At 40.9% G+C, this 26933-nt stretch overlaps 1 protein-coding gene across 1 annotated transcript in view; it reads left to right on the forward strand.

Moving 5' to 3' along the window:
• Window positions 1-26933, forward strand: part of ZNF106 (zinc finger protein 106) — a gene marked incomplete in the record, with an annotated part of 238420 nt that overhangs the window by 137387 nt on the left and 74100 nt on the right. Inside the window, 3 exon segments of the mRNA XM_053697719.1 lie at window positions 13984-14118; window positions 14201-14317; window positions 24592-24783. Coding sequence (XP_053553694.1) covers window positions 13984-14118; window positions 14201-14317; window positions 24592-24783 — 444 coding nt within the window.

The raw sequence follows: 26933 nt of genomic DNA on the forward strand, positions 1-26933 counted from the left end.
TTTAAATAAAACAATATAAAACTTCTAAGACTAAGAGACAGGACAGCATTTACAAACACAAACAGGAGGAATCGCGGGCACTATTCCCGTGGGAACGTACAATCTAGAAGGGTAGGAGGTTGAGAAACAGGAGGTGAGGACTGCAAGATTGAGAAAGATGTTAATGCAGAGTTAGATGAGGGAAATGTTAGGTAAGAAAAATATTATTGAGTTGGGTGGTAGGTTTCTCTGAACAGAAAAGTCTTCAGAGAGCATTTAAAGGAAGAAAGATTAGGGCAAAGCCTGACAGCATGAGGGAGAGTGTTCCAGAGGGTAGGTGCTGCACGACAGAAGTCTTGCAGTCTAACATGAGAGGTGGTGATGGTCGCAGATGCAAGGAGCAGGTAATTTTTGGATCTTAGTGGGCGGTCTGGAGTATACTTGTTGATTAGAGAGGATAGGTAGAGGTGAGCGGTGTTGGTGAGCGCTTCGTATGCAAGGGTGAGAATTTTGAATTTTATTCTGCTGTGTATGGGGAGCCAATGAAAGGACTCGCAGAGAGGTGCAGCAGATACAGAGCGACGGGAAAGGTGGATCAGCCTGGCAGAGGCATTTAGGATGGATTGAAGGGGGGAGAGGCGGGAAAGAGGAAGTAAGTAGATTATTGCAGTAGTCAAGTCTGGAAATAACAAGGGAAGGGATTATTTGCTTTGTGGTGTTAGCGCACAAAAAAGGTAGAGTCTTGGAAATGTTGCGTAGATGGTTGCGGCAGGATGTAGAAAGCGATTAAATATGGGGGGGGGCGATGGATAGATTTGAGTCAAGTGTAACTCTGAGGCAGCGGACTTGGGGCGATCGGGAAATGGTGATGCCGTCAACAGGGATAGAGAAGTCACAAGTCGGCGTAGAGCTAGAGGGGGGATAAGAAGGAGCTCAGTCTTGGACATGTTAATCTTTAGGTGGTGAGAGGCCATCCAGAAAGAAATACCAGATAAGCAGTCACTGACATGAGAAAGGACAGAGGGGAGAGAGAGCAGGGGTGGAGAGGTAGATCTGGGTGTCATCAGCATAGAGGTGATATTTGAAGCCATAACTGTTGATAAGTTTACCCAGTGAAGAAGTATAAATGGAGAAGAGTAGAGGACCCAGAACAGATCCTTGAGGTACTCCAACAGACAGAGACATTGGAGAGGAGTCGTCGCCGGCAAATGACACAGAAAAAGACCTGTGAGAAAGATAAGAGCGAATCCAGGAAAGAGCAGTGTCATAGAGGCCAAAAGAGCTAAGGATCTGAAGGAGGAGGGGGTGGTCAACTGTGTCGAAGGCAGCTGAGAGGTCAAGTAAGATGAGTATGGAGTAGTGTCCAATATTGTTCTCTTGGTATCTTTTTCTCTTGTAAGGTGTATCCAGTCCACGGATCATCCATTACTTGTGGGATATTCTCATTCCCAACAGGAAGTTGCAAGAGGACACCCACAGCAGAGCTGTAATATAGCTCCTCCCCTAACTGTCATACCCAGTCATTCTCTTGCAACTCTCAACAAGCAAGGACGTTGTAGGAGAGAGTGGTTAAATATAGCTAGTTTATTTTCTTCAATCAAAAGTTTGTTATTTTTGAATAGTACCGGAGTTGTGCTATTTTATCTCAGGCAGTAAATAGAAGAAGAATCTGCCTGAGGTTTCTATGATCTTAGCAGGTTGTAACGAAGATCCATTGCTGTTCTCACATATGTCTGAGGGGATTACACAGATGAGGTAACTTCAGCGAGAGAATGGCGTGCCGTTTATTCTGCTATCAGGTATGTGCAGTTATAATTTTTTCTAGAGATGGAAAACACTAGAAAATGCTGCTGATATCGGATTAATGTAAGTTAAGCCTGAATACAGTGATTTAATAACGACTGGTATCATGCTTACTCCCAGGGGTAATACCCTTATGATATTGCAATATAAAACATTTGCTGGCATGTTTAATCGTTTTTATATATGCTTTGGTGATAAAACTTTATTGGGGCCTAGTTTTTTCCACATGGCTGGCTTAAATTTTGACTAGAAACAATTTCCACTGTTGTAGTATAAAAGTTACAGTTGGTGCAGTTAAAATTACAAACTGTGACATCCAGCTTCCCTCAAAGGCCCTCTGAATGCTATAGGACATCTCTAAAGGGCCCAAAGGCTTTCCAAAGTTGTTTATTGGGGAAGGTAGGGCCACAGCTTTCTGTGGTAGTTGGTTGTGACTGTTAAACGTCTATTTCGTTTTTTTGATCCGTTTTTTGAACTAAGGGGTTAATCATCCATTTGCAAGTGGGTGCACATTTGCAAGTGGGTGCAATGCTCTGTTAGCCTATTATACACACTGTAAAAATTTCGTTTGATTTACTGCATTTTTTCACTGTTTTTCAAATTCTGACAAAATTTGTTTCTCTTAAAGGCACAGTACTGGTTTTTTATATTTGCTTGTTAACTTGATTTAAAGTGTTTTCCAAGCTTGCTAGTCTCATTGCTAGTCTGTATAAACATGTCTGACATAGAAGAAACTCCTTGTTTATTATGTTTAAAAGCCATGGTGGAACCCCCTCTTAGAATGTGTACCAAATGTACTGATTTCATTTTATGCAATAAAGATCATTTTCTGTCTTTAAAAAATTTATCACCAGAGGAATCTGATGAGGGGGAAGTTATGCCGACTAACTTTCCCCACGTGTCAGACCCTTTGACTCCCGCTTAAGGGACTCACGCTCAAATGGCGCCAAGTACATCTAGGGCGCCCATAGCGTTTACTTTACAAGACATGGCGGCAGTCATGGATAATACACTGTCAGCGGTATTAGCCAGACTACCTGAACTTAGAGGTAAGCGAGATAGCTCTGGGGTGAGACAAAATGCAGAGCATACTGACGCTTTAAGAACCATGTCTGATACTGCCTCACAACATGCAGAAGCTGAGGAAAGAGAGCTTCAGTCAGTGGGTGATGTTAATGACTCAGGAAAGATACCTGATTCTAATATTTCTACATTTAAATTTAAGCTTGAACACCTCCGCGTGTTGCTTAGGGAGGTTTTAGCTGCTCTGAATGACTGTGATACCATTGCAGTGCCAGAGAAATTGTGTAGACTGGATAAATACTTTGCAGTGCCGGTGTGTACTGATGTTTTTCCAAATACCTAAAAGGTTTACAGAAATTATTAATAAGGAATGGGATAGACCAGGTGTGCCGTTCTCTTCCCCTCCTATTTTTAGAAAAATGTTTCCAATAGACGCCACCACACGGGACTTAAGGCAGACAGTCCCTAAGGTGGAGGGAGCAGTTTCTACTCTAGTAAAGCGTACTACTATCCCTGTCGAGGACAGTTGTGCTTTTTTTATTTTTAGATCCAATGGATAAAAAATTAGGTTACCTTAAGAAAATATTTATTCAACAAGGTTTTATCCTACAGCCCCTTGCATGCATTGCCCCTGTTGCTGCTGCGGCGTACTGGTTTGAGTCTCTGGAAGAGGCTTTACAGGTAGCGACTCCATTGGATGACATACTTGGCAAACTTAGAGCACTTAAGCTAGCCAATTCTTTTATTCTGATGCCATTGTTCATTTGACTAAACTAACGACTAAGAATTCTGGTTTTGCTATACAGGCGCACAGAGTGCTATGGCTTAGATCATGGTCAGCTGACGTGACTTCAAAATCTAAGCTACTTAACATTCCCTTCAAGGGGCAGACCCTATTCGGGCCTGGTTGAAGGAGATTATTGCTGATATCACTGGAGGAAAAGGTCATGCCCTTCCTCAGGACAGGTCCAAATCTAGGGCCAAACAGTCCTCTAATAATAAATAAGAGGGAATTTTTTGCTCAATCCAAGACGGTCTGGAGACCAAACCTGACCTGGAATAAAGGTAAGCAGGTAAAAAAGCCTGCTGCTGCCTCTAAGACAGCATGAAGGAACGGCCCCCTATCCGGGAACGGATCTAGTAGGGGGCAGACTTTCACTCTTTGCCCAGGCGTGGGCAAGAGATGTTCAGGATCCCTGGGCGTTGGAAATTATATCCCAGGGATATCTTCTGGACTTCAAAGCTTCCCCCCCAAAAGGGAAATTTCACCTTTCACAATTATCTGCACACCAGATAAAGAGAGAGGCATTCTTACACTGTGTACAAGACCTCCTAGTTATGGGAGTGATCCATCTAGTTCCAAAGGAGGAACAGGGACAGGGCTTTTACTCAAATCTGTTTGTGGTTCCCAAAAAAGAGGGAACCTTCAGAGCAATTTTGGATCTAAAGATCTTAAACAAATTCCTCAAAGTTCCGTCGTTCAAGATGGAAACTATTCGTACCATCCTACCACTGATCCAGGAGGGTCAATATATGACTACAGTGGATCTAAAGGATGCTTATCTTCACATTCCGATACACAAAGATCATCATCGGTTTCTCAGGTTTGCCTTTCAAGAAAGGCATTACCAGTTGTAGCTCTTCCCTTGGGATTAGCTACAGCCCCAAGAATCTTTACAAAGGTTCTAGGGTCTCTTATGGCGGTCCTAAGGCCGCGGGGCATAGCAGTAGCCCCTTATTTAGACGACATCCTGATACAGGCGTCAAACTTCCAAATTGCCAAGTCTCATACGGACGTAGTACTGGCATTTATGTGGTCGCATTGGTGGAAAGTGAACGAGGAAAAGAGTACTCTATCCCCACTCACAAGAGTTTCCTTTCTAGGGACTCTGATAGATTCTGTAGAAATGAAAATTCACCTGACGGAGTCCAGGTTATCAAAGCTTCTAAATTCCTGCCGGGTTCTTCATCCCATTCCGCCCCCTTCGGTGGTTCAGTGTATGGAAGTAATCGGCTTAATGGTAGCGGCAATGGACATAGTGCCGTTTGCACGCTTACATCTCAGACCGCTGCAACTATGCATGCTCAGTCAGTGGACCGGGGATTACACAGATTTGTCCCCTCAACTGAATCTGGACCAAGAGACCAGGGATTCTCTTCTCTCGTGGCTATCTCGGGTGCATCTGTCCAAAGGTATGACCTTTCGCAGGCCAGATTGGACAATTGTTACGACAGATGCCAGCCTTCTAGGTTGGGGTGCAGTCTGGAACTCCCTGAAGGCTCAGGGATCGTGGACTCAGGAGTCGTCTCTCCTTCCATTAAATATTCTGGAGCTAAGAGCGATATTTAAGGCTCTTCAGGCTTGGCCTCAGTTAGCAACTCTGAGGTACATCAGATTTCAGTCGGACAACATCACGACTGTAGCTTACATCAACCATCAAGGGGGAACGAGAAGTTCCCTAGAGATGTTAGAAGTTTCAAAAATAATTTGCTGGGCAGAGATTCACTCTTGCCACCTATCAGCTATCCATATCCCAGGTCTAGAGCACTGGGAGGCGGATTTTCTAAGTCGTCAGACTTTTCATCCGGGAGAGTGGGAACTCCATCCGGAGGTATTTGCACAACTGATTCATTGTTGGGGCAAACCAGAACTGGATCTCATGGCGTCTCGCCAGAACGCCAAGCTTCCGTGTTACGGATCCAGGTCCAGGGATCCCAAGGCGACACTGATAGATGCTCTAGCAGCGCCCTGGTCTTTCAACCTGGCTTATGTGTTTCCACCGTTTCCTCTGCTCCCTCGACTGATTGCCAAGATCAAGCAGGAGAGAGCATCAGTGATTCTGATAGCACCTGCGTGGTCACGCAGGACCTGGTATGCAGATCTAGTGGACATGTCATCCTTTCCACCATGGTCTCTGCCTCTGAAACAGGACCTTCTACTTCAGGGTCCTTTCAACCATCCAAATCTAATTTCTCTGAGGCTGACTGCCTGGAGATTGAACGCTTGATTTTATCAAAGCGTGGCTTCTCCGAGTCAGTTATTGATACCTTAAGACAGGCACGAAAGCCTGTCACCAGGAAAATTTACCATAAGGTATGGTGTAGATATCTTTATTGGTGTGAATCCAAGGGTTACTCATGAAGTAAGGTCAGGATTGCTAGGATATTATCTTTTCTCCAAGAAGGTTTGGAAAAAGGATTGTCAGCTAGTTAAGCGTCTGGCAGATGTTCCAGACGTTCAGGCATTTTGTCAGGCTTTAGTTAGAATCAAGCCTGTGTTTAAACCTGTTGCTCCACCATGGAGCTTAAACTTGGTTCTTAAGGTTCTTCAAGGAGTTCCGTTTGAACCTCTTCATTCCATAGATATCAAGCTTTTATCTTGGAAAGTTCTTTTTTGGTAGCTATTTCCTCGGCTTGTAGAGTCTCTGAGCTATCTGCCTTACAATGTGATTCTCCTTATCTGATTTTTCATACGGATAAGGTAGTCCTGCGTACCAAAACTGGGTTCTTACCTAAGGTGGTATCTAACAAGAATATCAATCAAGAGATTGTTGTTCCATCCTTGTGTTACACAATCTGGACGTGGTCCATGCTTTAAAGTTTTACTTACAAGCTACTAAAGATTTTAGTCAAACATCTGCTTTGTTTGTTGTCTACTCTGGATAGAGGAGAGGTCAAAAGGCTTCGGCAACCTCTTTTTCTTTTTGACTAAGAAGCTTAATCCGCTTAGCCTATGAGACTGCTGGACAGCAGCCTCCTGAAAGGATTACAGCTCATTCCACTAAAGCTGTGGCTTCCACTTGGGCCTTTAAAAATGAGGCTTCTTTTAATCAGATTTGCAAGGCGACGACTTGGTCTTCGCTTCATATTTTTTCAAAATTTTACAAATTTGATACTTTTGCTTCTTCGGAGGCTATATTTGGGAGAAAGGTTTTACGGGCAGTGGTTCCTTCCATTTAAGTTCCTGCCTTGTCCCTCCCTTCATCCGTGTACTTTAGCTTTGGTATTGGTATCCCACAAGTAATGGATGATCCGTGGACTGGATACACCTTACAAGAGAAAACACAATTTATGCTTACCTGATAAATTTATTTCTCTTGTGGTGTATCCAGTCCACAGCCCGCCCTGTCATTTTAAGGCAGGTAATTTTTAAATTTAAACTACAGTAACCACTGCACCCTATGGCTCCTCCTTTCTCGGCTTGTTTTCGGTCGAATGACTGGCTATGACAGTTAGGGGAGGAGCTATATTACAGCTCTGCTGTGGGTGTCCTCTTCCGTGGACTGGATACACCACAAGAGAAATAAATTTATCAGGTAAGCATAAATTGTGTTATTTTTAAAAAGCATGAGTGTAAGCTTAGGAGCTGGTCCATTTTTGGTTCAATTCCCTGGGTAGCGCTTGCTGATAGCTACACATACATGCATATCCCTTTTCATATATGATAGATTTTTTAAATTCCCCGACAAAATGTTTTCATGCTTTTCTGAAATTGTTTCTTCATACCACCTGTAAAAAGATAAACATAATACTATATTGTAAAGTATTTAAAATATGCAAAATGTATGGTATAAATGTCACAATTCTCTCAATAGTGTCCGATATGGCTGATTTATGCAAGCTTTGTATGAAACCAGGGCCAAATAGCACTTTATCACAAACAAAAATGTTTATTTTTGTGAAACAAAAACAAAATCATACCTCCCAGATACAGAGGTTTTATTGCTGCTAAATTGATGGTCACAGAATTTAAAGTATTCAAAGCATTTCAGCATTATCTACCTCACTAGAAGACACAGTATTTATATATTAAAGGGACACCTTGTAATTACAAGACATTTCTGTTTTCTTTTCATAGAATAACATATCAGCCAAGTTTAAAACAAATTAATATCTTGTTTACTGCAATTGGTTTTCAATAGCTAATCTCCACCACCACTTGCTGTATTAATAAGAGCCAATACAAGCTTGAGTCTGACGTCTTCAAGGCTAGACATGGTCATTATGGTAATATAAAGTGCTTTTTCTTTCATGTAATTAGCAAGAGTCCATGAGCTAGTGACGTATGGGATATACATTGCTACCAGGAGGGGCAAAGTTTCCCAAACCTTAAAATGCCTATAAATACACCCCTCACCACACCCACAATTCAGTTTTACAAACTCCTATGGAGGTGGTGAAGTAAGTTTGTGCTAGATTCTACGTTGATATGCGCTCCGCAGCAGGTTGGAGCCCGGTTTTCCTCTCAGCGTGCAGTGAATGTCAGAGGGATGTGAGCAGAGTATTGCCTGTTTGAATTCAATGATCTCCTTCTACGGGGTCTATTTCATAGGTTCTCTGTTATCGGTCGTAGAGATTCATCTCTTACCTCCCTTTTCAGATCGACGATATACTCTTATATATATATATATATATATATATATATATATATATATATATATATATATATATATATATATATATACCATTACCTCTGCTGATTTTCGTTTCAGTACTGGTTTGGCTTTCTACAAACATGTAGATGAGTGTCCTGGGGTAAGTAAGTCTTATTTTCTGTGACACTCTAAGCTATGGTTGGGCACTTTTTTAATAAAGTTCTAAATATATGTATTCAAACATTTATTTGCCTTGACTCAGGATGTTCAACATTCCTTATTTTCAGACAGTCAGTTTCATATTTGGGATAATGCACTTGAATCAAATATTTTTCTTACCTTAAAAATTTGACTTTTTTCCCTGTGGGCTGTTAGGCTCGCGGGGGCTGAAAATGCTTCATTTTATTGCGTCATTCTTGGCGCGGACTTTTTTGGCGCAAAAAATCTTTTCTGTTTCCGGCGTCATAGGTGTCGCCGGAAGTTGCGTCATTTTTTGACGTTCTTTTGCGCCAAAAATGTCGGCGTTCCGGACGTGGCGTCATTTTTGGTGCCAAAAGCATTTAGGCGCCAAATAATGTGGGCGTCTTATTTGGCGCTAAAAAAATATGGGCGTCGCTTTTGTCTCCACATTATTTAAGTCTCATTTTTTCTTTGCTTCTGGTTGCTAGAAGCTTGTTCCTTGGCATTTTTTCCCATTCCTGAAACTGTCATTTAAGGAATTTGATCAATTTTGCTTTATATGTTGTTTTTTCTCTTACATATTGCAAGATGTCTCACGTTGCATCTGAGTCAGAAGATACTTCAGGAAAATCGCTGTCTGGTGCTGGAACTACCAAAGCTAAGTGTATCTGCTGTAAACTTTTGGTAGCTATTCCTCCAGCTGTTGTTTGTATTAATTGTCATGACAAACTTGTTAATGCAGATAATATTTCCTTTAGTAATGTACCATTACCTGTTGCAGTTCCATCAACATCTAATGTTCAGAATGTTCCTGATAACATAAGAGATTTTGTTTCTGAATCCATCAAGAAGACTATGTCTGTTATTCCTCCTTCTAGTAAACATAAAAAATCTCTCTTCTGGTTCAGAGGATTCTGTCTCAGAGGTTGATGCTGATAAATCTTCATATTTATTTAAAATGGAATTTATTCGTTCTTTACTTAAAGAAGTACTAATTGCTTTAGAAATTGAGGATTCTGGTCCTCTTGATACTAAATCTAAACATTTAGATAAGGTCTTTAAATCTCCTGTGGTTATTCCAGAAGTTTTTCCTGTTCCTGGTGCTATTTCTGAAGTAATTTCCAGAGAATGGAATTATTTGGGTAATTCATTTACTCCTTCTAAACGTTTTAAGCAATTATATCCTGTGCCGTCTGACAGATTAGAATTTTGGGACAAAATCCCTAAAGTTGATGGGGCTATTTCTACCCTTGCTAAACGTACTACTATTCCTATGTCAGATGGTACTTCCTTTAAGGATCCTTTAGATAGGAAAATTGAATCCTTTCTAAGAAAAGCTTATCTGTGTTCAGGTAATCTTCTTAGACCTGCTATATCATTGGCTGATGTTGCTGCAGCTTCAACTTTTTGGTTGGAAACTTTAGCGCATCAAGTAACAGATCATGATTCTCATAATATTATTATTCTTCTTCAACATGCTAATAATTTTATCTGTGATGCCATTTTTGATATTATCAGAGTTGATGTCAGGTTTATGTCTCTAGCTATTTTAGCTAGAAGAGCTTTATGGCTTAAAACTTGGAATGCTGATATGTCTTCTAAATCGACTCTACTTTCCATTTCTTTCCAGGGTAACAAATTATTTGGTTCTCAGTTGGATTCTATTATATCAACTGTTACTGGTGGGAAAGGAACTTTTTTACCACAGGATAAAAAAATCTAAGGGTAAAAACAGGGCTAATAATCGTTTTCGTTCCTTTCGTTTCAACAAAGAACAAAAACCTGATCCTTCATCCTCAGGAGCAGTTTCAGTTTGGAAACCATCTCCAGTCTGGAATAAATCCAAGCCTTCTAGAAAAGCAAAGCCAGCTTCTAAGTCCACATGAAGGTGCGGCCCTCATTCCAGCTCAGCTGGTAGGGGGCAGGTTACGTTTTTTCAAAGAAATTTGGATCAATTCTGTTCACAATCTTTGGATTCAGAACATTGTTTCAGAAGGGTACAGAATTGGTTTCAAGATAAGACCTCCTGCAAAGAGATTTTTTCTTTCCCGTGTCCCAGTAAATCCAGTGAAAGCTCAAGCATTTCTGAAATGTGTTTCAGATCTAGAGTTGGCTGGAGTAATTATGCCAGTTCCAGTTCTGGAACAGGGGCTGGGGTTTTATTCGAATCTCTTCATTGTACCAAAGAAGGAGAATTCCTTCAGACCAGTTCTGGATCTAAAAATATTGAATCGTTACGTAAGGATACCAACGTTCAAAATGGTAACTGTAAGGACTATCTTGCCTTTTGTTCAGCAAGGGCATTATATGTCCACAATAGATTTACAGGATGCATATTCCGATTCATCCAGATCATTATCAGTTCCTGAGATTCTCTTTTCTGGACAAGCATTACCAGTTTGTGGCTCTGCCGTTTGGCCTAGCTACAGCTCCAAGAATTTTTACAAAGGTTCTCGGTGCCCTTCTGTCTGTAATCAGAGAACAGGGTATTGTGGTATTTCCTTATTTGGACGATATCTTGGTACTTGCTCAGTCTTTACATTTAGCAGAATCTCATACGAATCGACTTGTGTTGTTTCTTTAAGATCATGGTTGGAGGATCAATTCACTAAAAAGTTCATTGATTCCTCAGACAAGGGTAACCTTTCTGGGTTTCCAGATAGATTCAGTGTCCATGACTCTGTCTTTGACAGACAAGAGACGTCTAAAATTGATTTCAGCTTGTCGAAACCTTCAGTCACAATCATTCCCTTCGGTAGCCTTATGCATGGAAATTCTAGATCTTATGACTGCTGCATCGGACGCGATCCCCTTTGCTCGTTTTCACATGCGACCTCTTCAGCTCTGTATGCTGAATCAATGGTGCAGGGATTACACAAAGATATCTCAATTAATATCTTTAAAACCGATTGTACCATCGTTTAATTCAGGGGGCTTCTTTTGTTCTTCCGACCTGGACTGTAATTTCAACAGATGCAAGTCTTACAGGTTGGGGAGCTGTGTGGGGATCTCTGACGGCACAAGGAGTTTGGGAATCTCAGGAGGTGAGATTACCGATCAATATTTTGGAACTCCGTGCAATTTTCAGAGCACTTCAGTCTTGGCCTCTTCTGAAGAGAGAATCGTTCATTTGTTTTCAGACAGACAATGTCACAACTGTGGCATACATCAATCATCAAGGAGGGACTCACAGTCCTCTGGCTATGAAAGAAGTATCTCGAATTCTGGTTTGGGCGGAATCCAGCTCCTGTCTAATCTCTGCGGTTCATATCCCAGGTATAGACAATTGGGAAGCGAATTATCTCAGTCGCCAAACGTTGCATCCGGGCGAATGGTCTCTTCACCCAGAGGTATTTCTTCAGATTGTTCAAATGTGGGAGCTTCCAGAAATAGATCTGATGGCGTCTCATCTAAACAAGAAACTTCCCAGGTATCTGTCCAGATCCCGGGATCCTCAGGCGGAAGCAGTGGATGCATTATCACTTCCTTGGAAGTATCATCCTGCCTATATCTTTCCGCCTCTAGTTCTTCTTCCAAGAGTAATCTCCAAGATTCTGAAGGAATGCTCGTTTGTTCTGCTGGTAGCTCCGGCATGGCCTCATAGGTTTTGGTATGCGGATCTTGTCCGGATGGCCTCTTGCCATCTGTGGACTCTTCCGTTAAGACCAGACCTTCTATCGCAAGGTCCTTTTTTCCATCAGGATCTCAAATCCTTAAATTTAAAGGTATGGAGATTGAACGCTTGATTCTTGGTCAAAGAGGTTTCTCTGACTCTGTGATTAATACTATGTTACAGGCTCGTAAATCTGTATCTAGAGAGATATATTATAGAGTCTGGAAGACTTATATTTCTTGGTGTCTTTCTCATCATTTTTCTTGGCATTCTTTTAGAATTCCGAGAATTTTACAGTTTCTTCAGGATGGTTTAGATAAAGGTTTATCCGCAAGTTCTTTGAAAGGACAAATCTCTGCTCTTTCTGTTCTTTTTTCACAGAAAGATTGCTAATCTTCCTGATATTCATTGTTTTGTACAAGCTTTGGTTCGTATAAAACCTGTCATTAAGTCAATTTCTCCTCCTTGGAGTTTGAATTTGGTTCTGGGGGCTCTTCAAGCTCTTCCTTTTGAACCCATGCATTCATTGGACATTAAATTACTTTCTTGGAAAGTTTTGTTCCTTTTGGCGATCTCTTCTGCCAGAAGAGTCTCTGAATTATCCGCTCTTTCTTGTGAGTCTCCTTTTCTGATTTTTCATCAGGATAAGGCGGTGTTGCGAACTTCTTTTGAATTTTTACCTAAGGTTGTGAATTCCAACAACATTAGTAGAGAAATTGTGGTTCCCTCATTATGTCCTAATCCTAAGAATTCTAAGGAGAAATCGTTGCATTCTTTGGATGTTGTTAGAGCTTTGAAATATTATGTTGAAGCTACTAAGTCTTTCCGAAAGACTTCTAGTCTGTTTGTTATCTTTTCCGGTTCTAGAAAAGGCCAGAAAGCTTCTGCCATTTCTTTGGCATCTTGGTTGAAATCTTTAATTCATCATGCCTATGTCGAGTCGGGTAAAAATCCGCCTCAAAGGATTACAGCTCATTCTACTAGGTCAGTTTCTACTTCCTGGGCATTTAGGAATGAAGCTTCGGTTGATCAGATTTGCAAAGCAGCAACTTGGTCCTCTTTGCATACTTTTACTAAATTCTACCATTTTGATGTATTTTCTTCTTCTGAAGCAGTTTTTGGTAGAAAAGTACTTCAGGCAGCGGTTTCAGTTTGAATCTTCTGTTTATGTTTTTCATTAAACTTTATTTTGGGTGTGGATTATTTTCAGCAGGAATTGGCTGTCTTTATTTTATCACTCCCTCTCTAGTGACTCTTGCGTGGAAAGATCCACATCTTGGGTAGTCATTATCCCATACGTCACTAGCTCATGGACTCTTGCTAATTACATGAAAGAAAACATAATTTATGTAAGAACTTACCTGATAAATTCATTTCTTTCATATTAGCAAGAGTCCATGAGGCCCGCCCTTTTTTTTTGGTGGTTATGATTTTTTTGTATAAAGCACAATTATTCCAATTCCTTATTTTATATGCTTTCGCACTTTTTTCTTATCACCCCACTTCTTGGCTATTCGTTAAACTGAATTGTGGGTGTGGTGAGGGGTGTATTTATAGGCATTTTAAGGTTTGGGAAACTTTGCCCCTCCTGGTAGGAATGTATATCCCATACGTCACTAGGTCATGGACTCTTTATCAGGTAAGTTCTTACATAAATTGTTTTTTTTTTATCAGATCAAGCCTATTAGGGAAAGAGGGTAAGCCATGAGAAGTCTTAAGTGTGCATTTTCTTTCCTGAAAATTAGAGAATCCTCAATTTTCAGAACTAAATTACATGAAAAGGTTCAAAATAAATTATGAAATTAAAGTATAATGCTAAGTTATTTACTACACATCTAAACATTTTATATTAAAAGCTCAAGGTGTTTACTGTCTCTTCAAATTCCTTGTACATTGGCTATTTTGTAAGAATACAGGCAAATTATGATTAGGATTTATTTAAAGTTTTTTTTTTTTTTAAATACTTTATTTTTCCGACATATAATAAACTAAAAATGTCTTGACTTTCAGACTCGTCAGTGTGTTGGCGTCTTCGAAGGGCACACATCAAAAGTGAATTGCCTTCTTGTGACTCAGACTCATGGGAAGGTTGCAACTCTCTTTACGGGTTCTAGTGACCACACAATACGATGTTATTCTGTCAAGGTATCACTATTTTTGTTCTGGGTGTAATTGATAATATAAAACACAAGTCTTAAAAAGTTTTCTGTATTTTCCATCTCTATAGCCACAGGAATTTCTTGAGCAGTTAGAACTTGGCGAGCGCATCCTTTGTCTTCATGCACGGTGGAGAATCCTTTATGCAGGTCTTGCAAATGGTACAGTGGTTACTTTTTCTCTAAAGGTCAGTAAAAAGAAAATAAATGTTTGCTTGCTATTATGTTATTCATTATCTGCCCAACCATTCAATTGAAGAAACAAAAATATAATAATTTAAAGGTGCTAGAAACCCTATTTTTTTCCTTTCATGTTTCAGATAGAGCATCATTTTAAAATCAACTTTCCAAATTTATAAATTATAAAATGTGCTTCATTATCTTTTGTGTCATTTGAAGGACTACTGGGAGCTAGCTGAATTCATTGGGTGAGGCAATATGTGCAGCCGTCAATCAGCAGCTAGCTCAGTAGTGTATTGCTGCTCCTGAGCCTACCTAGGTATTCTCTTCAGCTAAAGTTGCCAAGAGAATGAAGCAAATTTTGATAACATAAGTACATTGAGTTGTTTAAAATCACATGCTTTATCTCAAAGGTGGCCAACTCCAATCCTAATGAGCCAACAGCAGTCCTGGTGTTAAAATTTTCTCTGCTGGCAAAGAAGCATCACTACTTTTGCTGTGTTTTTTTCATTTGCAAAGATAATCCAAAAATGAGAACTGTAGATAAAAAGTTTATTAGGACTGGATTTAGCTGCCCTATTGACTTTTTTTCTTTAATGGATGAGCACAGTTGATAAAAATGATACTTCTGTTTGGGCTGGCTGACATACCATTACTAGCTACAATATAGGCTGTGTATTGCCTGCTGTGGAATTGATTATTGTTGTTTCACATGATACCTTTGCATTTTTTTTAACTTTGTAAAAACCTATGACATGCAATGCCGCAGCCGGCAAACCGAAGTCTCTGCAGTGACATGTGAGCATAGGTTCAGGAACGCTATGGGAAGTCTCTCAAAACCTGGTGTCTGCATCATGTAATTGTTTTATTACCATCCCATTTGTGTGCTTTTTAGTGGCTTGCATCTGGTTTGCGCTGCCTCCCATTGGCCATCGTCTTATGACACTGTTGGGGGATGTTATATACCTTTTTAATATTTACTTTCGTGACTGCATTGTCCCCGTTTGCTCTGTAGCGGTTTTATCTTTGTTTTTTCTTTATGCAACATTCATTTGGCATCTGCTTATTACCAATACTTCCTGGTCTAGATAAGGGTTTATACTTTGGTGTTTCGTTTTGGTATTGATCTGGTTGCATAGAAACCACTTTTACCACATTTTTGATTGTATGTGTGTGCGTGCATGTGGGTTTTTTTTTTTTTTTTTTTTTGCTGCTTGGTTCACAGTTGTTTGCTTTTTCTCTAATTGAAGTGTTTTGCACTTTGAGATAAATTGGTTTCCTGTTTTAGTTTAGCAATTCAGGATATTAATAACAAAAGCTTTTAAGCCTAAGTGATGGGGTTTTCCCTCAAGAAATGATTAGCAGATTCTGCTTTTTGCAGCCCAGCTAGACTGATAACAAACTGTACCTAGTTCTGTTTGAGATTTTTTCTTTAAATAATGTCAGAGCTCAATGGAGGTGCTCTCTTCAGACCTCATCTTTTACAATAAATATTTGTGAACTTCTGGACCTGTTGTCCCCAGATGTTTGTCATTCAGATTTAGTTTGAAACCACTGTATAAATGTACCAGTAGGCATGGACAGATCACAGCAAAAGAATAAAAAGAGAAAAGTTCTCCAATGGTTTAGTATTTCACTGCTCCACCACACACAGCTTCTCATACACGAGGGAGAATACTCACAATTTGAAGTGCACTAAAATAAGTGCAATATAGGCACTGCAGACTGGTTGAATCAGAGCCCCACAGCTAGCTTCCTCCGGTAAGCACAGCTTGCTTAGGAACAGAGAGAGACTCAACTAGTATCAAATGGGTATATTAAATCACCAAACCAATATGATTCAGTGAAAAAACCTAAGGCACAGGGGATTTGTTTATTAAAATTTTAGAAACAATAATACGGCAAGGCATTTCCTAGTATTATATGGATGGCTCACATCAGGTTTTCAGTGTAGAATGTTTTTTAGGTGATAAAACGTCAACATAAACTAGGAATTCTATTTCAGTAGAAATATGGGTTTTTGCCCTTTCATTTTTGTTTCAGAGAAATATGACTTTCCAAAACTACACATTTATAGGATCTCAGTATTGTTATTAAAGGGACTGTCAAGTCCAAAATAAACTTTAATGATTCAAATAGGGCATGTAATTGTAAACAACTTTCCAATTTACTTTTATCACCAATTTTGCTTTGTTCTCTTGGTATTCTTAGTTGAAAGCTAAGCTTAGGAGACTCATATGCTAATTTCTTAGACCTTGAAGGCCGCCTTTTATGTGAATGTATTTTGACAGTTTTTCACCACTAGAGGGCGTTCATGCAGAGGCTTAGATACAAGGTAATCACAGAGGTAAAAAGTGTATTATGACTGTTGGGTTATGCAAAACTGGGGAATGGGTAATAAAGGGATTATCTATCTTTTTAAACAGCAATAATTCTGGTGTTGACTGTCCCTTTTAAGATTTTGCAATGCATTATAGCTGTGCATATTGTATCTTTGTAGAAACGCCACCAAAACGTTAGCATTTGGAGTATTTATCTGTTCTGTTTTGATTCGTTTTTTTCCATCAAGTTATGAGAATGTATCCCTTTATTTTTCTTGTTGGGTTATTTTTTGACATTTATTGTTCTTTTATTCTGTCCAATCCTAAAAATGGGAAGGAGAATCTGCTCCATATTTGATGTTTTAAGCCTTCAAAGAAATATACAATCAGTTGAGTTTTTACCCTTTATTGTAAGCTTTGCTCCTTTCTAAGGCCTCCAAATCACCTCTGAGAATAATGCTTTCTTCTTTACTCTGGTACTCTTGCAGACTGTTATTTATAGTGATTTAGGTCAGGGTTCTTCAAACCACGGGTCGGGACCCATCACTGGATCTCAACACCATGTTTACATGGTCGAGTGGCGAGTGTGTGCTCAGAGAGTGCGCTGAAAGTGTTGTAAAAAGTTAGAAAACACACACTCTCATACAAGTTTGTTTTGACTACAATAAGGAATAAAGTATGCACACATTTTACTCACTTTGCCAAAAATCGCAGTTATCTTGTTGTATATTACTTCAGAAATTTTTTAGACCAAACATAAAAATAGGGCCGCAAAGGTATATGGTACCATGGCACTGGGTCTTGGGGGAACCTTGGATTAGGTCATTTGCAGTAGAAAGCTACAGTCATTTAAGCCACTAGGAGGAGCACTTCTTGTTCTGCAGAGTTTTCCTGAACAGATTTACTTCTCTGTTTTGTGTCTGACACTTTACATCTACACATCTTATTCTTTCCTAACAGGTGTACAGCACTAGTAATCTATGCAAAGCTTTCTCTGCATTGACGTTGTGAAGGCAGATGTTTTGCTCTGTGGTGGTGGCAACAAATAAATTATACATTAAGTCTTATTTCTACACGAGGCAGTACTTTCCTTCTGTGCTTAACAAGCCATGGAAGCATATGTCCCTAGTCTTGAGCCTGTCTTAGTGCAATCGGACTATAATAAACCTGTCGCTCATCTGTTTTACTCCTTTTTATGTTGCTCGGGAGATATCTGCTAATACCCAAGCATATTGTGTCTTTTGGTGCTGCCTATCATCTTATTAGATTATCATATATACAGGTTCTGGGACTTACAGGATACATATCTTGACATGTCTTTTTTTATAGGTTCTGAGTTGTTAGATTCAGTCCATCCTGATCTGCACCTTCGATGGTTTGGATGGAGTAGACAATTCCTACTTCAGAAGTGCCCTTTCAGTAAACTGTGCAGGCACTACTTTCTAAGATCTATGAACCAAATAATTCTTCCACATCTTTTTCTAAAACAAGCCAGAAGCTTATGTGCACCAAACACATGCCATCCTTCATCTTGTGGTCCTTCTGGTAGAAGGCTTGTTTTTATTCCAGTTTAGGGCATATGGTCCAGCTCTGTCTTTGTCCATTGTTTCTTCTAGGTCGAAAATAAATAAATTTCAGTCTTATCATTTGTCCATAAAATGATAAATACCTTGACCTCTATCATTTTTATCTTCATAACCTCATCCATTCAATGCATTGCAGATGTCTGTGCTATTAGATCTATACTGTTCATGGCCTGTTCCTGGTAATAGTTTGTTTTTCATTATGTTTCATTGGCAATTATTTTTTCCCCTTATGATGATTCATATGCTTTGATACCAATCCAACTGTCATAAAATATCTTCTATATAATTTGATATCATGAACAGCCTTGGAGAAAATGTGAATTTTATTTATTTTTAGGACATCCTTCACATTTTTTTTACACCTCCTTCACATTTTAAGTAAATATGCATAAGTACCCTACATTTTTGACTTATGTTATTCTGTTTTCCTTCTTAATATGAGGAGAGTCCATGGCTTCATTCCTTACTTGTGAAAAATACTGAACCTGACCACCAGGAGGAGGCAAAGACACCCCAGCCAAAGGCTAAAATACCTCCCCCCACTCCCCTCATCCCCCAGTCATTCTTTGCATTTCGTCACAGGAGGTTGGCAGAGAAGTGTCAGATTTGGAGTAGTTCCTTATGAAGGGTATCTACCCTTCAAAATGGGACAGGAGTTTTAATTAGTCTTGTCAGCCTCTCAGTGAGAGCATTGACAAAAGTTAGGGTCTGGAGATGCAGGGAGAGTCTTTCTGCGAACCCATCCAGACTCGTATTAGCAGCTCCGAAGCAATCAGTGTTGACGAGTTTCACTGCCTGCTTTTTTCACTCAAGTCCATGTCAGGAGCGATGCTACAAGACTTTCAAACTTGTTAGGCTGTGTTTCTGTTCCACGGCATAGATTCCGGTAAGATTGTTTCATTATTTATACACACATGATAACGCAAGAAGACAGGGTCACAGTGTGACTCCTTTTATCTGTATGGAATCAAGGGTTAATATCTCCGTAAGGGGATTATTGAACAGGGGGAATGTTTTTTCACATAATGTACATATTGTGTTTATGCTGTGACCTGTGTGAGATGTGGCTCAGGCAGATGTTGGAACGTACAGGTTTTACTTTCCTTTTGATAAGCTGCGCAGCCTTTTAGGCTTGGTGTGCTTTTAGCTATAGCAGGTGTGGTCCTGCATAGCGCACCACGTGACCAGGTGTGGTCACACTGATTCTTCTTCTTCCTGACTGTGTGGTTTCCGGAGACAAAGCGTTTTCTCTCTTGGGCCTGGGTCATAGGAGGTGGTGAGTGCCCCAGCCATTGTGGGTATAAAGGTGCCATTTATCTTGTCTATTTTCCTTTTTTATAAGCGCAAGCTATGGAGAACTCTGATGAATTAGAGGGTACTCCCTCTCTACCTAAATCTGATACCTGTCTATATTGTGAGGAGGCCATGGTGTACCCACCTGCTCAATTATATTCCACATGCCTTGATAAAGTAATTTTATCTAAAAGCTAATATGTTTAGTACTACTGAGCCGTCCACCTCTGAGGAGTCTTTGTCCCGTGAGGTGCGTACCCTACAGTCATCTCCTATTGCACATGCAGCTTCCTGTAGCACTCCTAATCCTCCACGTGGAGGGGCCCTTTTACCCCAAACTTTACTGAACAGTTACAGATGGCGGTGTCTGCGGCCTTTAGTGCTTTACCTTACCCTGCTAAGCGCAAGCGAAAGGTTAAATATTGCTATCCTTCCCAGGGGTCATCTACTAGCTTATTGGATTTATCGGATACTAAATTATCCGCTGATGAAGACACCTCTGATACTTCAGAGGATGTTCTTTCTGGGTCAGAATCTGCTGCCTCTAAACCTCCAGCTACGGAGGAACCAGACTTTAGATTTAGGATTGAACACTTACGCTTTCTGTTAAAGGATGTGTTGGCTACTTTAGAGGTTCCAGAACCTAAATTACCGAAGGAACCCTGTATTCCTAAATTGGATAAGGTCTACGAGGACAGGGTTGTACCACAGACTTTCCCGGTTCCCGTAAAGATGGCGAATATTAAGAATGAATGGGAAAGACTCGGTTCTTCTTCTTCCCCTTCTTCTTTTAAGAAATTATTCCCGGTTACGGACATTCAATTGGAGTTGTGGGGTGCAGTTCCTAAGGTGGACGGCGCTATCTTCACGCTTGCTAAGCGCACTACTATCCCTCTTGAGGATATTTCGTCGTTTTAAGGAGCCCAAGAATAAGAAGCTGGAAACTCTGTTAAGATAGATGTTTCAACATACGGGATATTTGTTTCAACCGACAGCGGCTGTTGCTGCGGTTGCTGGAGCGACTCCTTATCTGAATTGATCGAGGTGGGAGGTCCAGGCCTGGACCAAATGTCCCAATGTCAGCAGCCTTCTACGAAGCCCGAGAAGTCCAAGGGAACTTGAAAATAAATCCAAGCAGAACAAGAAGCATGCTGAGCCAAAATCGGCATGAAGGGGAGGCCCCTGATCTGGCCTTGGATCTGATAGGGGGCAGACTATCTCTATTTTCAGAAGCTTGGTTTGGGGATGTGCAAGACCTGTGGGTACTGTAGATCATCGCTCAGGGATACAGGATAGGCTTCAAGTCTCATCCTTCCAGGGGCAGATTCCTTTTATCAAACCTGTCTTCAAGGCCAGAAAAGAGAGAAGCTTTTCTAGGGTGTGTTAGGGATCTCTCCTCCATGGGGATCATGGTACCTCCAGCAGAGAGAGGTCTGGGACACTACTCAAACCTTTTTGTGCTACCAAAGAAGGAGGGTGCTTTTCGTCCAATTCTGGACCTAAAGTTTTTAAACAAATTCCTGTCCCCTCGTTTAAGATACAGTAAGGTCCATTCTCCCCGTAGTCCAGAAAGGTCAATTCATGACAACTATAGACCTGAATGATGCCTACCTTCCTGTCCCTATCCACAAGGAACACTTCAAGTTCCTAAGATTTGCATTCCTGGACCAGCACCAGTTTATTGCACTTCCGTTTTGGTCTAGCTTCTGCTCCAAGAGTTTTTATGAAGGTTCTAGGGGCTCTGTTCGCAGTGGCCAGAACCAGAGGGATTGCAGTGGTGTCCTGTACTTAGACGATATTTTGGTTCAAACACCGTCCTGTCTTCTGGCAGAGGACCATTCAAAAGCCCATCTTTCTCTTCTTCGATCTCATGGGTGGAAGATAAACTTAGAAAATAGTTCTCTTATTCCCTGTACCAGGGTGGAGTTCCTGGGTACAATAATAGACTCCATATCTATGATGATATTTCTTACAGAAAAGAGACGTTACAAGCTAACTTCCAATTGTCTTGCCCTCCAGACCTCCTTTAGCTCATCTGTGGCTCGTGTATGGAAGTAATTGGACTCATGGTGTCCTGCATGGACATCATCCCCTTTGCCAGATTCCATCTCAGACCTCTTCAGCTGTGCATGCTTGAACAGTGGAACGGCAATCATTCAGATCTGTCTCAACAGATTTCTCTGGACAGCTAGTCGAGAGAATCGCTCACCTGTCCAGATCTGTCCCAAGGGACATCCTTTTTGAGACCATCCTGGGAGATTGTGACTACGGACACAAGTTTCACAGGATTGGGAGCTGTTTGGGATGCCATGAAGGCACAGGGCCTGTGGACTCTAAGGAATCCCTGCTCCCGATCAACATCTTGGAACTTTGAGCGATCTTCAATGCTCTGAAGGCTTTGCCCCTTTTGGGATCGGCCCAGTTTATTCGATTCCAATCGGACAACATAATCTCGGTGGCTTACATCAACCATCAGGGCGGAGCGAGGAGCTCCCTAGCAGTGAGGGAAGTATCTCAGATTCTGGAATGGGCGGAGGCCCACAACTGCTCGCTGTCAGCGATCCACATTCCGTGTGTGGACAACTGGGAAGCGGATTTCCTCAGCAGACAATCCTTTCATCCGGGGGAATGGTCTCTCCATCCCGAGGTGTTTGCGGAGATTTGCAGCAAATGGGGGACACCGGAGATCTCATGGCGTCCCAGATCAATTCCAAGCTTTCCAGTTATGGGTTGTGGTCCAGGGATCCTCAGGAGGAGCTAATAGATGCATTAGCAGTGCCTTGGAGGTTCAGTCTGATCTACATTTTCCCACCATTACCACTTCTACCTTGTGTAGTGACCCGCATCAAGCAGGAGCGAGCATCAGTGATTCTATTTGCTCCATCGTGGCCTCGGAGGATGTGGTTTATGGATCTGATGGGGATGTCCTCATCTCCTACATGGAGGTTACCTTGTTGCAGGGATCTGCTGGAACAAGGTCCTTCTGTTCATAAAAATCTAGATTCTCTGAGGTTGACTGCGTGGAGATTGAATGCTTAGTCCTAGCCAAGAGAGTTATTGATACTCTCATTCAAGCTCGTAAGCCGGTTACTCGTAGCATCTATCATAAGGTGTGGAGGAACTTCACACATTCTGGTGTGAAGAGCGTGGATTTCCCTGGCATAAAGTCAAGGTTTCCAGGATTCTTCCCTTTCTCCAGAATGGTCTGGAGAAGGGCCTTTCGGCTAGCTCCCTTAAGGGACAGATTTCGGCCCTATCTGTGTTACTGCACAAGAGGCTCGCTGAGCTTCCAGACATCCAGTCTTTTGTTCAGGCTTTGACTAGAATCAGGCCTGTGTTTCGATCTAGCGCTCCTCCTTGGAGTTAAAATCTTGTTCTTAAGGTTTTGCAGAGTGCTCTGTTTGAGCCTATGCACGGACATGACATTAAATTACTGTCTTGGAAGGTTCTCTTTCTACTGGCTATTGCTTCGGCACGCAGAGTATCTGAGATGGCTGCCTTGCAATGTGAACCCTTTTACCTAGTTTTCCATAGTGATAAGGCTGTTCTTCGTACTGAGTTAGGTTTTCTTCCTAAGGTTGTTTCAGGTCGCAACATCAACCAGGAGATTATCGTTCCTTCCTTCCTTCCTTCCTTGTGTCCTAACCCTTCTTCTTCCAAAGAGCGGTTACTTCATAATTTTGGATGTGTTTCGTGCCTTGAAGTTCTATCTTCAAGCTACTAAGGAGTTTAGACTGACTTCTTCTTTGTTTGTTTATTCTGGGAAGCGTAAAGGGCAGAAAGCGTTGGCCACTTCCATATCTTTTTGGTTGAGGAGCATTATTCGCTTAGCATATGAAACAGCGGGACATAAGCCTCCTCATAGGTTTAAGGCTCATTCAACTAGAGCAGTGGCTTCCTCTTGGGCCTTCAAGAATGAGGCCTCTATGGAGCAGATTTGTAAGGTCGGCCACCTGGTCCTCCTTACATACCTTTTCAAAATTTTACAAATTTGACGTTTTTGTTTCAGCTGAAGCATCTTTTGGGAGAAAGGTTTTGCAGGCTGTGGTGCCCTCAGAATAGGGTCCGCCTCTCCTTTTTTACCGTCCCGTTTTCATTCAGTGTCCTCTAGAGCTTGGGTATAGGTTTCCCACAAGTAAGGAATGAAGCCGTGGACTCTCCTCATATTAAGAAGGAAAACATAAATTATGATTACCTGATAATTTTCTTTCCTTCTGTATGAGGAGAGTCCACGGCCCCCGCCCTTTTTCTCAGTTTGGCGGGCCTAAATTTTTGTTTTGTTCTTCTGGCACCATTTATACTCTATTTCTCCTACTGGTCCTTGTACCTTCGGCAGAATGACTGGGGGATGAGGGGAGTGTTGGAGGTATTTAAACATTTGACTGGGGTGTCTTTGCCTCCTCCTGGTGGCCAGGTTTAGTATTTCCCACAAGTAAGGAATAAAGCCATGGACTCTACTCATAGAGAAGTAAAGGAAATGATCTGGTAAGCATAATTAGTGGTTTTTTTTTTTTTTTCTTCTGTATTTTCCTTTCTTTCTGCTTTTCTGCTTTATATGTTCATTTGGCTTAATATTAAGGGAGATGGACACTGGAAAATGGAGGGGTTACATGCTGAACACTGTTTAATTCTGATGTTCTTTCCAAAGGTAGCTTAAAATTACCCCAATGGTTGAGAACCCTTTCCTGCTACATGTGCTTGTACTCAGCATTTGAAGAAAGTTTTTTTTTAAAGGGATAGAAAGCTCAAAACTGAACTGTGAATAAATGCATTTCAGTTTTAAAATAGAAGCATTTTACAGTGTACTTCCTTTAGCAAAAACACTTTTAGTAAAAGTTATTGCTGTCTTTCTGCATATGCTGTGAGGGGCTGTGCACTATGACACACACAAGTCTTCACATGCACAATACTTGGGCAGCCAGCTCACAGCATATGTTGCAGAAAAACAGGAATTGCATTAATTCACAGTTCAGTTTTTAGTTATCTATCCCTTTAACAAGAAGTATTGATATCACACAGTACATCTACTACTGTTTCACGATTATCTTTCTCCTGTTTTAATGTTTTAAACTTATTTTATAGAACAACAAACAAATTGATGTATTTGAGTGCCATGGACCGAGAGCGGTTAGCTGCTTAGCTACTGCGCAAGAGGGCGCTCGCAGACTGCTGCTTGTAGGATCCTATGACTGTACTATCACTGTGAGAGATGCTCGCAATGGTCTCTTACTTCGTACACTAGAAGGTCATACTAAAACTGTCCTCTGTATGAAGGTAAGAAAGCTGTGGTTCATGTTTTCTCATTGTTAAATGTAATAGTGGCGTAATCATATGCATATTATTTTTACCACGTGTCTTATAAATGACTTGCTGGTGCGTTTTAAAGTAAACTGCTACATTTACAATTCAGCTATTTATTATTATGGTGAATCTTTTTACAGCAGCCAAACATTTAATCTTCAAACTTTTTTGTTTTAAATCAAACTAATGATAAAAATGAGTCTTGGAATAAAAAGTACTTAGATCAGGAAATTATTTTGCAATTTTTAAGTTTAGAGAATCTCTACCAGGTTCAGAAAGGACCAGTTAGCTTCCAAATATACTAATTCAGTGTGAAATGATCATTTACAGGTCTGTCTTGGAACATGAGAGACTGGTTTATAAAGTTTCTAAAGTACTCTCAACTATAATAGTAGTGACATCTTGTTTCAGGGTTCCAAAAAAAAAAAAAAAAAATCTTCAGATTCTAAATATAAAGTATAAATTGCAAATGCATTTGCTTTATCAGTGGTCTGGCTATTTGACTTTCTCTTCTTAAAGGGATGTTGTACTGTAAAATTGGTTACCCCTTAATGTGTGTTTAATTACTTGTTCTACCAGTTGCTACGTTCGATTTATTTTTGTATATGAAATAACTGCCTTTGATCATGGAAAACGCAACCTATTTAAATGGTCTGACCTTGCTGAAAGAGACATGTTTTTCTATTCTCTATACACACCTGCATCCTTACAAAAACTTTGCATCCTTTGTTTATAGGCAAATATATATATCTGTCACCCTCACCCCCAATTGGCTTCTGCTAATCCTCATTTACATATCTTTCCTTCCTAAGATAGGGAGAGTCCACGGCCATTCCTTACTGTTGGGAAATGCAACACCTGGCCACCAGGAGGTGGCAGAGAAGTGTGACAACAATCCTCCAAGCCCGAGCAACCCAAGAGTTCTTAGAAGCCGGCTAAGTCCAAGAAGAATAATAAGCCAGCCGAAAACAAATCGGCATGAAGGGGCAGCTCCCGATCCGGGATCGGATCGTGTAGGGGCAGGCTGTCTCTTTTTTCAGACGTTTGGTTCAGGGACATACAGGCTCTGTGGGTCCTGGTGGTCGTTCTCAGGGATACAAGATAGGTTTCAAATCTCATCCGCCCAGGGGCAGATTCCTACTCTCGAACCGGTCTACCAGACCAGAAAAGAGGGATGTGTTTGGGATCTATCCTCCTCAGGAGTTGTTGTCCCGGTGCCTATCGAAGAAAGACGTTTGGAGTTGTATTCAAACCTTTTCGTGGTCCCAAAGAAGGACGGAACTTTCCGTAAAAGTCTGGACCTAAAGTGCTTAACAAATTTCTCAGTGTCCCTTCCTTCAAGATGGAGACGATCAGGTCCGTCCTTCCTTTAGTCCAGGAAGGCCAGTTTATGACCACTATAGATCTGAATGATGCTTACCTTCATGTTCCAATCCACAGGGAACACTTTCAGTTCCTGAGGTTTACATTCCTGGACCAACACTTCCAGTTCATTGCCCTTCCGTTTTGGTCTAGCTACTGCTCCAAGAATCCTTACGAAGGTTCTTCTACAGTAGCCCCATACTTGGACGATATTCTGGTGCAAGCACCATCTTTTTGTCTTAAGGATGAATACTCAGAGTCCCTTCTCAGTCTTCTTTGATCACATGGATGGAAGATAAACTTGGAAAAGAGTTATCTTTCTCCAACATAGGTGTGTCCGGTCCACGGCGTCATCCTTACTTGTGGGATATTCTCCTCCCCAACAGGAAATGGCAAAGAGCCCAGCAAAGCTGGTCACATGATCCCTCCTAGGCTCCGCCTACCCCAGTCATTCTCTTTGCCGTTGTACAGGCAACATCTCCACGGAGATGGCTTAGAGTTTTTTAGTGTTTAACTGTAGTTTTTATTATTCAATCAAGAGTTTGTTATTTTGAAATAGTGCTGGTATGTACTATTTACTCAGAAACAGAAAAGAGATGAAGATTTCTGTTTGTATGAGGAAAATGATTTTAGCAACCGTAACTAAAATCCATGGCTGTTCCACACAGGACTGTTGAGAGCAATTAACTTCAGTTGGGGGAACAGTATGCAGTCTCTTGCTGCTTGAGGTATGACACATTCTAACAAGACGATGTAATGCT

Source organism: Bombina bombina, chromosome 1, assembly GCF_027579735.1.
Source record: "Bombina bombina isolate aBomBom1 chromosome 1, aBomBom1.pri, whole genome shotgun sequence".
NCBI classification, from domain to species: domain Eukaryota; kingdom Metazoa; phylum Chordata; class Amphibia; order Anura; family Bombinatoridae; genus Bombina; species Bombina bombina.